Source organism: Puma concolor, unplaced genomic scaffold (genome assembly GCF_028749965.1).
Source record: "Puma concolor isolate L17-30 unplaced genomic scaffold, mPumCon1.1.hap2 unalloc_scaffold_36, whole genome shotgun sequence".
Classification (NCBI taxonomy): Eukaryota; Metazoa; Chordata; class Mammalia; order Carnivora; family Felidae; genus Puma; species Puma concolor.
The window spans coordinates 26,616-39,922 of record NW_028240243.1 but is presented as its reverse complement, the minus strand read 5'-3'; the positions used below and the strand labels follow the sequence as shown (position 1 = coordinate 39,922).

Genomic DNA, 13,307 nt, shown 5'->3' with positions numbered 1-13,307 from the left:
CATGGATAGACACTTCTCTAAAGAAGATATGCGGACGGCCAACAGGCACATGAAAAGATGCTCAACGTCGCTCCTCATCAGGGAAATACAAATCAGAACCACACTCAGATATCACCTCACGCCAGTCAGAGTGGCCAAAACGAACAAATCAGGAGACTATAGATGCTGGAGAGGACGTGGAGAAACGGGAACCCTCTTGCACTGTCGGTGGGAATGCAAATCGGTGCAGCCACTCTGGAAAGCGGTGTGGAGGTTCCTCAGAAAATGAAAAATAGACCTACCGTATGACCCAGCAATAGCACTGCTAGGAATTGACCCAAGGGAAACAGGAGTACTGATGCATAGGGGCACTTGTACCCCAATGTTTATAGCAGCACTCTCAACAATAGCCAAATGATGGAAAGAGCCTAAATGTCCATCAACTGATGAATGGATAAAGAAATTGTGGTTTATGTACACAATGGAGTACTACGTGGCAATGAGAAAGAACGAACTATGGCCCTTTGTAGCAACGTGGATGGAACTGGAGAGTGTGATGCTAAGTGAAATAAGCCATACAGAGAAAGACAGATACCATATGGTTTCACTCTTATGTGGATCCTGAGAAACTTAACAGATACCCATGGGGGAGGGGAAGGAAAAAAAAAAGAGGTTAGAGTGGGAGAGAGCCAAAGCATAAAAGACTCTTAAAAACTGAGAACAAACTGAGGGTTGATGGGGGATGGGAGGGAGGGGAGGGTGGGTGATGGGTATTGAGGAGGGCACCTTTTGGGATGAGCACTGGGTGTTGTCGGGAAACCAATTTGAAAATAAATTTCATATATTGAAAAAAAACTTTAACATCAGTGTTATCTAAGTGTTTTCAAAATTAAACACCATGCCACATTCTATGTGAAGTACTTACCAATTATTCTCTCTAGTGGCGGACCAACAATGGAGCAGTGAGAGTGGTTTGTCCAGGGGTACAAAAGAACGCTACATTGTCTATAGAAAGTTTATAAGCAAGAATACAATCAATTCAACACTGAAAAAAAAAAAAAACAGTGGCTACTTCTTTTGTCTGCAATAATTTTTTTATGTTTATTTTTCTTGTTTGAGAGTGAAAATGGGGGAGGGGCAGAGAGAGAGAGAGAGACAGAGAGGGAGAAAGAGGACCTGAAGCAGGTTCTGCGCTGACAGAGGCGGGGCTTGGACTCAAGAGCTGAGAGGTCACGAGCCACAAGATCACAAGGCACGAGACCACAACCTGAGCCAAAGTCAGATGCTTACACTGACCGAGCCACCAAGGCACCCCAAAACAGTGGTTACTTCTGACCAGGGTGGACATTGGTGGGCTTGGAGGCTGTGGCCAAAGGAAGACATACACGTACATTTGTCTCTATGGGAGGAGAGTATTCTCCAACCGCTTTGTTTGGGTGGAGGCCCGCTCAGTGTGGTCTGGTTTACAAGTAACAGCATAAATGGGCTGAAGTAAAATTTATCAACAAGGAATATGTTGCCTCCAGAACCCCCAAAATACGGAAAGATTTGAGACTTGTACGTCCTCAACAAACGTGTCCAACAAATGTCCTCACGGTAGGATGTCAGACATGCGAGGTCATACCTGTGCTCCCGGTAAGTTAAGGTCCCGCCTGCAAAGATGACATGTGATAGCAGAAGGGTTTGGGTGCCCTGTGCATAACAAGGTAAAACATGTCCCCTTCAAGGTCAAGGGAAAGCTGGCCGAGAGGACATTGAAATCGGCGCTGAACAGAACCTATTAGCCAAATCTAGAAGAAACAGCAAACGATTTACCGTCTTTAAATCTGTTGGGATCCCAGGTGTTTTAAGGGTAGCAGGGTTTATACGGATAGAACTATAACGGAAAACAGTGGCTACTTATGGGGCACCTGGCTGGCTCAGTCGGTTGGGCGTCCCACTTCGGCTCGGGTCACGATCTCGCGGTCCCGCGAGTTCGAGCCCGGCGACGGGCCCTGTGCTGACGGCTCAGAGCCTGGAGCCCGTTTCGGGTTCTGTGTCTCCCTCTCTCTGACCCTCCCCGTCCATGCTCAGTCTCTCTCTGTCTCAAAAATCAATAAACGTAAAAAAAAAAAAGAAATTAATAAAAAAGAAATAAAACCTGGAAACGTCTGAATTCCAAAACTCATCTGGCCCCTAGGGTTTTGGAAAAAGGACCGGGGGCCTGCTTTACTTTTGACATCCACATTTAAGACAATAGACACACACGGCAGGTAGGAGTGTAATAATATTTGTACGTGGATCTATACTTGGATTGATTACGATGGCATCTGCCTACATTTGAGGAACAGAAACAGAATCATAAAGGCCAAACATCTCCAGTCCGACAAGACTGCCTGGTGTGCATACTGACTCTGGGACCCTACACCATATACCCATGTCCAATCTCAGGGGCAGGGGGCTGCCGCCGACACACTGGGAACCACGACCACAGACATTGTTTCCTCTTGGAATAACATGCTGCCTTCACGTGTAAAACCAACGCCATAAGGCCACACGTGAGCACATCTGTTTAGGGTTCATCTTGGTTCAGTGAACCGTGGGCTTTCTTCACTCACCTATAAACAACCCTGTTTGATTTCACAGTAGGTAATACAGTGGATGACCACGCCACGGATGCTCGGATTCAGAGGTCGTGGGGAGAACACATTCCTCTCCTCCTCTGCTCTATGCAGAGGCTGGACGGGATCCACTCAGACTGAAGCGAACCAAGCACAGCCACCTCCTCTGGAAAAGGCAGAGGAAGTCAGGGCGTGGAATAGGTGGGGGGGGGGGGGAGAATGTTACCGCTGATAGAGCGAGGACACGGTTTGCAACGCCGAACACAGAAAGGGCCGTCTCGCGGAAGGGAGACAGATGCGTCTTGGCACCAGAGGACTCCCCTGGGACTCACGGGCAGAGATGCCTTGGATTCACGTTGCCCCTAACTGAACGGGCTACCTCGCAAGGTAGAGACTCTGCTGCTCCTGGAGAAGGTCGTTAGAGACCCGTGAGCAGGGAGGGGTCCGCAAGGAACGAACCACAGCAGGAAAAGCCAGGTAGGGACCCAGGCACACTGGACGGTCGATGCCCCACCCAGACGGGACAGCACCTACGCAGCTGCAGCTACGACGACGTGTACTCGCACAAGGGCGCGATGCCGCGATGCCAGGCTTTGCGAGGTCTTGCAAGATTTGAGAAGAACCTGGAAGTCCAGGTTTCCATGTGAGAACTCCCAAGTGTTCAGTATGGCCCAATGATTGTCATCAAGACTTCCACACGTAAGAAACAGACCAAACAGAACACATCTTCACCCTGCAGGCAAACATCACCCATCTTGAGTTTTCACGATTCACATACCCAGAATCTCAAAGGAGTCGACCAGGCTTTCCCAACCTCACCACTCTTGACATTTGGGACCAGATAATTCTGTGCGGCGAGGCTGTCCTGGGCGGTGTAGGCTGGTCAGCAGCAGCCCCGGCCTGTGTCGCCAGATGCCAGGAGCACCCCACGCCTGAGCCAAGTCAGGACAAAAACAAAAACGTCTCCGGCCATTGCCAAATGTCCCCCAGGGGGCCATCCCTGGCGGGAGCCCCTGGACTAGAGCAACATCCAACTCTCAGCTTCCAGGATTCTGTGGAAGCGTCGTCACACAGAATTCTAACACGGGGTTTCTTAAAGAAAGAGTTGCCTGGGTGAAGTAAGGACTTCTCCCTGCTTTGCAGGCAGAACCCTGGTTTCTGATGAACGGCAGCGCTCTTATTAACTAGCCCGATGACCTCTTTGGGTCCTCACTTCCTCATCATTAAACCAGGAATAAATAACATCACCTCTGGGACTTGCCGTGGAGAAGGCAGCGAGAGACTTGACTCAAAAGCATCTAGCCCAGCAAGTCAGCAAGCACCAAAGACATTTCATCCAAAGGAACCCTTCCCTGGCGGGCAGCCGGCCCAGTGTCTACAGTCGGAAACACACGGGGTCCAGCGTCACACCCCGGGCCCCAAGTCCTGCCTCGGCCACTCGCTGGCTGGGCAGACAACGGCAGGTCATTTTTCCTCTCTCTAAGCCAGAAATGATAACAAGCACCAGTAGGTGAGACCAGGCCAGGTGGTTCGGTACAGCGCTTGGTAAATCAAACCAGGAGAGAAGTAGTGATGATGGCTACTCTCGGATCTCTGAAACGTTTCTGTAAAGGAAAGGACGAGCTCGTCGACACATCCGAGAACTGAGAAGGTAGTAATGGGAGGGTGGGGCGCAGGAGGAAAAAGAGAAAAATCATCACAGGAATCTTCACCTCCCCAACCTTTTACACAAGCAACTGCCCACTGGTGACCCACAGACCGAATCTGGCCACAGATGTGTTTTGTTTAGTCCCACTCAGGGCCCTGGTGGTCGTTTTCAATTGGCATTAAATGCCACCTCATCTTCATGAAAATCCAGAAGGATTTAGGCCTTTCTCAACAACTCCAAAGGTCGGGCCCGACAGCGGGCCCATAGTCTCACGCGGCCCTTTGGTAAGACAGGCGCCGTCGGGTCCCCCACGGCCCTCACCCGGTCGAAGTCGCTCTTGTTTTCTTCTTATTAGCCCGGCCCCCTGAGGCTTGGAGTTTGCAACCCTGACTTACCTAAAGGCTACTATCCAGGAGAACATTCAGGCCTCCAGGGAGAGCTTCCATCTTGGCAGAAGCTGACATCCAAAGAGACACTCCCTTCCAGAGCCTCACCCGCGTAGTCAACTCTGTTAGGTCCCCAGATGCCTGTCCTCCTGGACTCATCGACCTCACAACCAAATGCGCAAGTTCCTCACCTTGGTGCACCCCTTCCTCCACACCCTCCACGCCAACTGCCATCCACAGCTACCGGATTCTCTGCGTCAGGGATTTCCAAAAAGCTCTTTCTTTCCTTTTAGCAGGACTAGAAAAGACCACACTTCCTGCCTCCTGCTGGTAAGAACACCCCGGTTATCTTGCACCAGAACGACAATGTGACAGATGTGTCTTGATAGTCACTAAATACTGGTTTCACCAATGCATGTTACTGGGAATGCCAAGGGGGTGGGGGGGGGTGGAGACACAAAACTTCTAAGGAGCTATTTTGTAACTCATTCACAGATGCCTGCTTGAAGCTTTGGACCCCACGACTATTCCGTCTGCCTTCCCCTTGGCACTCGTTATTTCTATCATTTTCCTACAAATGACAGAAAAGTAGGCACCGCTAGGCTGTAGGGACAGGGATCCACTCTGGAAACAGGATAAGTGCACACGGAGATAACAGGCTGGGGGTAGCAACGAAATTGAACAAAACTAAGCAAAAAGTTGGGGGCGGGGGGAACAAAACTGTAAAAAGCAAATATAGAAAGCTCCAGGGTAAGTAAAAGTATTTTCAGACACACACAGAAAAGAAGTGTCCCCACGTGCTCTGGCCAAACCAAACGCCCCCTTTTACTCAACTGTGGAAAACAAAGAAGAAAAAGCGATGAAACAGTCACACTTTCATACCCCTTCTCGGAAGAAACAGTCAGCGGGGACAGGACAGCTCACTGCCCTGAAAGACCTTGAAAGATTTACCCCAGATGACACAGCACACCATAATCAACCTCCAGAGGCTCTCAAAACCACTACAAACTCCGGTCTCTTCTGTCATTTCATCATCCACCGTTTCTGTCAAGCATTAAAGCCATACCAGAGAAACCTGGAGAAGAATTTGCTCCCCAATCCAAAGTGAGAAAAGCTGTTTGGAAAGCCCCCCCTCTTTTTGTTTTTCCATTTGCCCAAGGCCTTTCCACAATTCTTTCCTCCCGCTTCCAAATGTCTACAGGTCAAGAACTTGAGCAGTCGGGTCCATAGGGGCCACGGTTGGGAGAGGGCACACCCTCCAAAGTCCCTCCAAGGGAGTCCTGAGTCTCCCGAAGCGGCTCCGATGGGCTCTGATCGCCCCTTCCTTATTTACTGCCATCAGGCACTTGGAGGTGGACGGTCGGTCGGCAGCGGCCGGGCGACCCGGAAAGGCTGAGAATGCCGCCCCCCAGAGCACCGCGCCCGCCCGGCCTCGGGCACACCAGTTAGCCGAGTTTCTGCCCAAGGCCAAGCCCCGGGAGAGGGGGGGAGGCCCGGGGAAAGCTTGGGTCCAGACCCCAGAGGACGACGCTCAGCGGGGCCGGGACAATGGGCGGCGGGGACCCGCGCGGGGGGCGTCCCGGGAGGCCGGCCCGCCCCGCTGTGCCCGGGGACTCGGGCGGCGGCCCCGAGCTGGCCGCCTGGCCGCTGCGTCGCACAGCCCTCGTCCCTGGCCCGCAGAGGACCCGGCGCGGAGCGGGCGGGCGGCCGGGCCGGAGCGCGGGGCCCCGCGGGGCAGCGGGCCCGCCCCGGCCCGGGCCACGACCCCGACCCCCGGTCCCCGACACGCGCGCTCCCGGCCGGCCCGGTACGGCTCACTCACCTGCCCACGGTCTGGTTGGCGAGCTGCTTCGTGCGGTTCAAGAGCAGCGGCAGCTGCGGCCCGCGGGGCTCGGGCCTGGCGCGGCTACATCGCTTCCAGGCCGAGGCCGCGGCGGCGGCTGCTGCTGCGCCTCCTGCGGCTGCGGCGGCGGCTCTGGCTGCGCAGGCTGTGGTTGCTACTGCGGCTGCTGCGGCGGCTGCGACTGCTACTGCGGCTGCGGTGGCGGCTGAGCGGAGGCGGCGGCTGAGCGGAGGCGGCGGCTGAGCGGAGGCGGCGGCTGCGCCGGCTGCGACTGCGGCTGCGGTGCGGCTGTACTGCGGCGGCGGCGGCGGCGGCGACTGCTACTGCGGCGGGTGCGGCGGCTGATGCTGCTGCGCCGGCTGCGGCTGCTACTGCGGCTGCTGCGGGGACTGAGCGGCGGCGGCGGCTGCGGCTGCTGCGGCGGCTGAGCGGCGTCTGTGGCGGCGGCGGCGGCGGCGGCTGCGCTGGCTGCGGCTGCTACTGCGGCTGCTGCGGGGACTGAGCGGCGTCGGCGGTTGCGGCTGCTACGGCGGCTGAGCGGCGTCTGCGGCGGCGGCGTCTGCGGCGGCGGCGTCTGCGGCGGCGGCTGCTGCTCCAGGGCCGGGCCGGAGCCCCGCCCTCGCCGCGTCACTTCCATTGGCGTCGCCCGCCGGGGACCGCGCGGGGCCGGGCTGGCAGAGGAGCGCCAGGCTCGGGCGCCGCGCGCCGCCTGGCCCCCGCCCCCCAGCCCTGGCCGCTTCGCCGAGCGCACCGAGTCCCGCTCCCGGCGCCGCCGCGGTCCCGACTCCCGCCCCGGCTAGGCCGCGCACCGGTGGGACTGGGCGGCGGTTCGTGATCTCGCAGTGCCTGAGTTTTAGCTGGCGGTGGGCTCTGTGCTGACGGCTCGGAGCCTGGAGCCTTCCTTGGATTCTGTGTCCCCCTTCTCTCCGCCCCACCCCTGCTTGTGCTGTCTCTCATACAAACACACTACTTACAAACAAACTACAAACACACTGCTTACCTAGAAAATGTTTTAGAAGGCCAGTATAAAATATATGTAACGAATGTCTTCGGTAAGTGTAATAATGAAACACAGGTGAACCACCCCAACTTGAGAAATTATTGAAGGGCCTAAGTAACCCTTCCCTTCCAGTGTTGTATCCTCTCCACTCTCTAAAGGTCACAAGTGTGGTGATTCCTGTCTCCCTCCCTCCCCCCGCCATTCCTTTATTTTTCTGTAGAGTGTTTTATCATATATATATATATATATATGTATCTCTTAACATCCGTTTTGCTTGGTTTGGACTTTATAAAAGTGTTACATCCCTTCTTTCACTGAATATTATGTCCTTAGATTCAGCCATTGACCCTTGTAACTGGCAGCTCTGGTGCATTTACACTGCAACATAGTTTTCCATTGTACCAATTTCCCACACATTCCTTCCTCCACATTTGAAAGGCGATTATGTGCGCAAAGCCCTTACTTAGCACAGCTCCTGGCGCAGAGTTAGCACTCGGTGAACATTTGTTCAATTGTCGAATGAGACTGAGCCCCGACTAACTGCAACATGAACACTTGTTTCCTCCAGCTGGACTCTCTGCCCTTCGACCCAAAGCTGAGCATCCTGCTAGTTCTCCCGCCCTGCGTGAATCACAGTTATAAAATTTTCTGACCAGCAATAAGAAACCCAAAGCCTGGGGTACCTGGGTGGCTTAGTGGGTTAAGCGACCGCCTCCTGATGTCAGTTGCGGTCATGATCTCACGGTGGCGAGATGGAGCCTAGCGTCAGGCTCTGCGCTGCGCATACAGCTTGTTGCAGATTCTCTCTCCTTCCCGTGACCTTCCCACTTGTCTTCTCTCTCTCGTTCATAAATAAACACACACACACACACACACACACACACACACACACACACACACAAATGAATAAATGAATAAATAAGTAAATAAGTAAGTAAACAAATGAATACCCAATGCACTCCCAGCGCACCCACGACCACAATTCCCAGAAAGCATTGCGGTGCTCTCGTTTTGCGTCCACTTGTTTCCTTCCCCCTACTCAGCGGACTTGCGGTGGTGTGGGCGGGGCCAATAGAGCTATCCAATGAGCCCTTCCGCGGGCCAAGGGGGCGGAGAAATTGTCCAATGAGCGTCTGGGCAGAGGCGCCAATGAGCGGGAAGGTTGCTGGGGCAGCTGAGGTGGGCGGCGTCACTGAGCCGCACCGGCTGAGACCGCTGGAGCCCAGCCCCTCTCTCCGGTGTTCTCAGAGGCTCACTCCTTTCCAGGGCATTTGTGGAGCCCGCTTCCATGTCCCCGGTGGGCACGGCACCCCGGAACCTCCACGCCCATGGCCGCTAGCCTGAGGAGGCCCTCTTTCACAGCCTCTTCTTCCTCCTCGACAGACCCAGACGACGAGGGCGTGCGCTGCACTTGCGAAGATGCTTCTATATGCAAGAGGTGCCTGCCGGGCTCGGGCTTAGGGGCCGGCGTCCCTGGGGGGCTGGGGCCTAGGTGGGAGGCGGGCCTGTGATCCCAGCGTATCGGGAACATCCTGGTGCGCCAGAAGGTACCCGTCAATTTCCGGCGACCCTGGTTTCACACCTGTGAAGTGCACAGAGCAGCGGTTCATTTATTTAACTGGTAATTGTCTCACTTCTGCCGTGTGTCAGGCCTGGGGAGAGCGGGACTGGGAATCCGGCCCTAAACCAGCCGAACGGGGTCTTGTGGCCTTCGTGAGGCTCAAGTCTTGCTGGGAGACAGACTTCACAGACAGTGAAGCAAATAATTCTAGTCTTGAGGAGTTAGGAGAAGTGCAAGTTCTTCCTCTTTAATAGGTTACTTTTCATTGGGGGTTGTTACGATCCCCATCGTGCCCCTGAAACTCAGGCCAGTCGAAATGGGGGGGGAGGCGGGGGGGGAATGGACTGCCGGGGCCCCATAATGTTGCTGTGCAGAGCCAGCATTTTCCAGAGCTCTTGCCTGTATGCCACAGGGGTCTACATACTTGGGGGTGTAGTGAGGGCAGTATCGTGAACACAGACATGTATCACACACCTGGAAGCACGAGGCTCGAGTGTACTTTATTCATTCGTTCCACAGAAATTATTGAGCGTATCTGTTGTGCCAAAGCCTTCTTTTTTGAATGGTTGGTGGGTATTCAGTTATTGGGAACACATGATGAATAGGACTGACGTGGCGTCTGACGGCAGCACCACCTCGTCGGAAAAGACAGGAAGCAAATAATTCCCTGTGAAATACATAATTACGGTTTTGTGTTGAGTGCTGAGAAATACGGCATGCCATTCGAGTTTGTAATTTAGGCAATAATGTTGAAGCTGAGATCACAAGGCTGAATGCAAAACGGGGATATAGGAGGGTGTTGGGGCAGAGCAGGGGAGTGCGAACTGTTAAAGGAATGGGTAGAATGCCCTTGAAGCTGGGGCCACTAGGGAATGTAGGTGGGGAATGCCAAGGTTTTGGGTTAAGGCTCGCACTTTTTGTAGGTTCTTGGAGACTAAGCATAGTGCTTTAAAACATGGACCTTGGGGCCAGGCTCTGTCAAGCTGATCCTAGCTCTGCCACTAAACCATTCTGCATCAAGTTTCTTGATCGGGCTCTGCTTCTGATGCTGTGTCTCCCTCTCTTTCTGCCCCTCTCCTGCTCATGCTCTATCTCTTTCTCTCAAAAAATAAATAAATGTTAAAAAAGAAATTAAGAAAGAAAGAAACCACAGATGCTCACGTCCTACTCTAGACTCACGGAAGCAGAATCTGCTGGGATAGGTCCTGGGCGATAAAGCCTGGGCGTGTTTGCCATCTGGGCGCATTTCATTGAAGCTTCTTTTGCACTGGCCTTTCCCTCATGTGAAAAAAACATGCAAAAAGATTGTGAGAATCCGTAAGTTAGTGTTTTAAGACATGTTGTAGGTCTCTCTCCTTCAAGTTCCGTGATATCTTCACCGTAACGTGTTAAACCCTTCAATCTTGTCAAAAGATCACGTTATTAAATAGGGATTCCTTGCATGAACCGTGGGCTGTCTGTCGTCTGAGTTTTGAAGTGGGGGGATAACAATGGTAACCCACCTTTGGGATGTAAGGATTCAATGAGATCACAGACACGAGGCAGTTAGCACAGGATCTGGCACAGCGTGAAGCCTTCAATAAATTGTTACTACTGGTTTTGATTTCCCTCCATTCCGAACACTGTTTGGTTGAAGTTACTGAATATGTCATCCCTGTGGATCAGGCTGGTTCCCCCCGCCTCAGGTTACGGCCATAACAGCCCTAATTTAACACGGGAGCCAGTTAGCTTCCCAGGACTCGTGCGGTTCTGTTACTTCTCTTGCAGGTTGTTCCCTCCTTCCTTTCAGAGCCCTCCCGGGGATAGTAGTGATGTGAACAGTGTCAGACGGCTGTCGGCAGGATTAAATGTGGCGCGCTCCCCACAGTGCCTGGCACATGGCAGGGGTCGAAGACTGGTGGTTATTATCAGCACTGTCCCAGTTGTCATCGTCAGTGCCGTGACCATCAGCATGGGCCTGTGCTCTCAGTCCTGCGGTCCTACAGTGAGAACTCTTCTGAGCGGACATTCTGGGCTTATGCTTAAAAATTCCATGGGATTCCGCAGGTATTTTTCCAGCGCTTACTGTGACCGCTAACTCTCGCCACTACCCATCTCCCCTCTCCTTGTCTTCTCCGTCCTGTGCTGCCCGCCCAAGGCAGTTCCCTCTGTTGTTTACCCCTGACCCCCTCTCCCCAGACCCTCCCTGTGTCCTGGGAAATTCCCACTCCTTAATCGCCAGCCTCGTCTCTTTCCTCAGCCTCTCCTTAGCCATCTCTTCCCTCTCTTTGCTTTGACGCTGGTCCTTCCCCGGGGATATCCTTTTTTGAAGTCCTCTCAGATGGTGCCTCTGTTTTCTCATACCCCGGGGTATGAGATTTCAGGATCGGGGGTGCAAGATTTGTGTCCTTGTTCTTTGACCCCCCCCAACTCCCCGTTTCTTTGAGATCCATGGTCCCCAGGTGCAGCACCCTCTCTTCCTCCTCATTACTGTTTTCTCCTGGTTATTCACCTGATCCGTGGACGTCTTGGGTGCCTGGCCCACAGTCCTCCTGTCTGTCTCGACCTTCTTGCCATCAGCCGAGTCGGCTTCACGGTGCTTGTGGAGGACCCAGGCTACGCACAGGGCACTCGTTTTCTGGAACGCCTCGTCTCTAGTGATCACCTCTTCTCATCCATGTCTGTCACCATCGCCGCGGTGGCACCCTGCGTTTCCGCCCTGGTGCCGCGCCGCCTTATGCGTGAGCAGCGCGGCCTCTCTCGACCCCGATCTCTGCTTTCCACCTTGCTTGGTCAGTTATTTCTGCTATGTCCTCAGGGTGTTTTTCCTTAGGACCTGAGGGTTTTTTTTTTTTTTTTCCTGTCCTTTAGATGCCCCTCTAGGCTGGTATCTCTGAGTAGAGCTTAGAGTTTCCCCTGAGATGGCCCCCTGAGAAGGACAATGGTGGGGACAGACTTGTAGGAGGTGAGGGAGGGAGCCCTGTGGATGTCTCTGGAAACGGTGTCCCAGGCAGAGAGCAGGGAGGGTAGGAAGCCCCATGGAGGGAGCAGGCCTGACTTGTTCCAGGAAGGACCAGGCCAGCATGAGGGAGAAGGAGGAGGGCTGAAGGGGTCTTAGGGACTTGTGGTGGTGTCCGATGGAGAATTTTGAACCGAAGAACGAGGTGACCTGACTTGGGTTTTAATGGGATCACTCTAGCTTCTCTGTTGAGAGCAGCCTGTAGGGAGCAAGGACGGAAGCAGGGAGATCAGTTAATAGGCTGATGGAATATTCCAAGACAGAGGTGCTGCTGTCTTGGGTCAGGATGGTAGCACTGGAAGGGCTGAGAATCGACCAGATTCTGGGTACGTTTTGAAGGAGGAGGTGATGGGATGTGTTGACAGATTGGATGTGGGTGAGGCCAGTGAGTGAAAGAAGAAGCCAAGCCCTCTGGCTCATCTCAGATGCGGCCCCACCAGGAGGCCCCTGACACCTGCAGACCGGGCCCAGCCCCTTCCGTGTTCTCTGTGTGTGTCCTTGGCGGTGGTCAGTCCAGCTGCGGTGTAGGCGTAGTGTTGAACGTTTGTCTCCCCCCGCGAGAAGAAAGGTGCGGGGAATGACCGTGTCTGCCTTAGCCACGTGCCTGCTAGACCCATTTCTCAGGCGGCAAAGTGACGAGGAACTGAATGCCGATGCTCAGGGTTGCACTTCCTGATGAGGTCTCAACATTCTGCTGTTCTGTTTCACTGGATTTGAGTGGTCTGTCTGTTTTAGATACCAGGCCAGGGGCTGTAAGTCTGAAATCCTGTTGTAAAAATTACAGGAGTTAATCTGATTTCAACCAAATCCAAAAATGTCTCCCTTGAGGTGCAGGTGGGTCACAGGATCACCTTCCTGGAGAGGCGGCATTTTCCCAAGGGCCTAGGCCTTTCCAGCACACGGATTGCATCTTTGCAGCCGTGCCCAGAGAGCAGCGCTTGAGAGATTGATCTGAATATTTGAAGGTGGGGGCTGCTGCTTTCCATCCTCAGAGAAGATGTGTCACTTTAGAATTGGAATATTCTGGTGAGGATAAATTAGCTGCCCAACTTGCCCATCAGGAAGGTCCCGTAAATCGTGGATTTTCTGCAACCCTCTCCTCATGTTTTCAAAAAAGCAACAATTTAAATTTTGGAAAATATCTATGAAAAACAATGATTTCAAATCTAGAATACTATTTTTTTTTTAATGATTATGTTTTTAAGATTTTTTTAATTTTTTAAACATTATTATTATTATTGATGTTTTGTTTATTTATTTTTGAGGGGGGACGTGGAGGAGCAGAGAGAGAG

The 13,307-nt window shown here is 53.3% G+C and overlaps 1 protein-coding gene and 1 long non-coding RNA gene across 3 annotated transcripts in view; one reads left to right on the top strand and one right to left on the bottom strand.

Moving 5' to 3' along the window:
- Positions 1-6,655, bottom strand: part of LOC147571252 (uncharacterized) — a 227,622-nt gene extending 220,967 nt beyond the window's left edge. Inside the window, exon 1 of the long non-coding RNA XR_015247567.1 lies at positions 6,436-6,655. This is a non-coding gene — a long non-coding RNA (uncharacterized LOC147571252). The remainder of the gene's footprint in view (positions 1-6,435) is intronic.
- A 2,114-nt stretch (positions 6,656-8,769) lies between these two features.
- Positions 8,770-13,307, top strand: part of LOC147571250 (leucine carboxyl methyltransferase 1-like) — a 30,141-nt gene continuing 25,603 nt past the window's right edge. Inside the window, exon 1 of one of the 2 annotated variants that reach the window (XM_086696491.1) lies at positions 8,770-8,894. In XM_086696491.1, coding sequence (XP_086552617.1) covers positions 8,785-8,894 — 110 coding nt within the window. In that variant the 5' untranslated portion in view covers positions 8,770-8,784. The remainder of the gene's footprint in view (positions 8,895-13,307) is intronic. The other variant, XM_086696492.1, reaches the window with a different exon arrangement.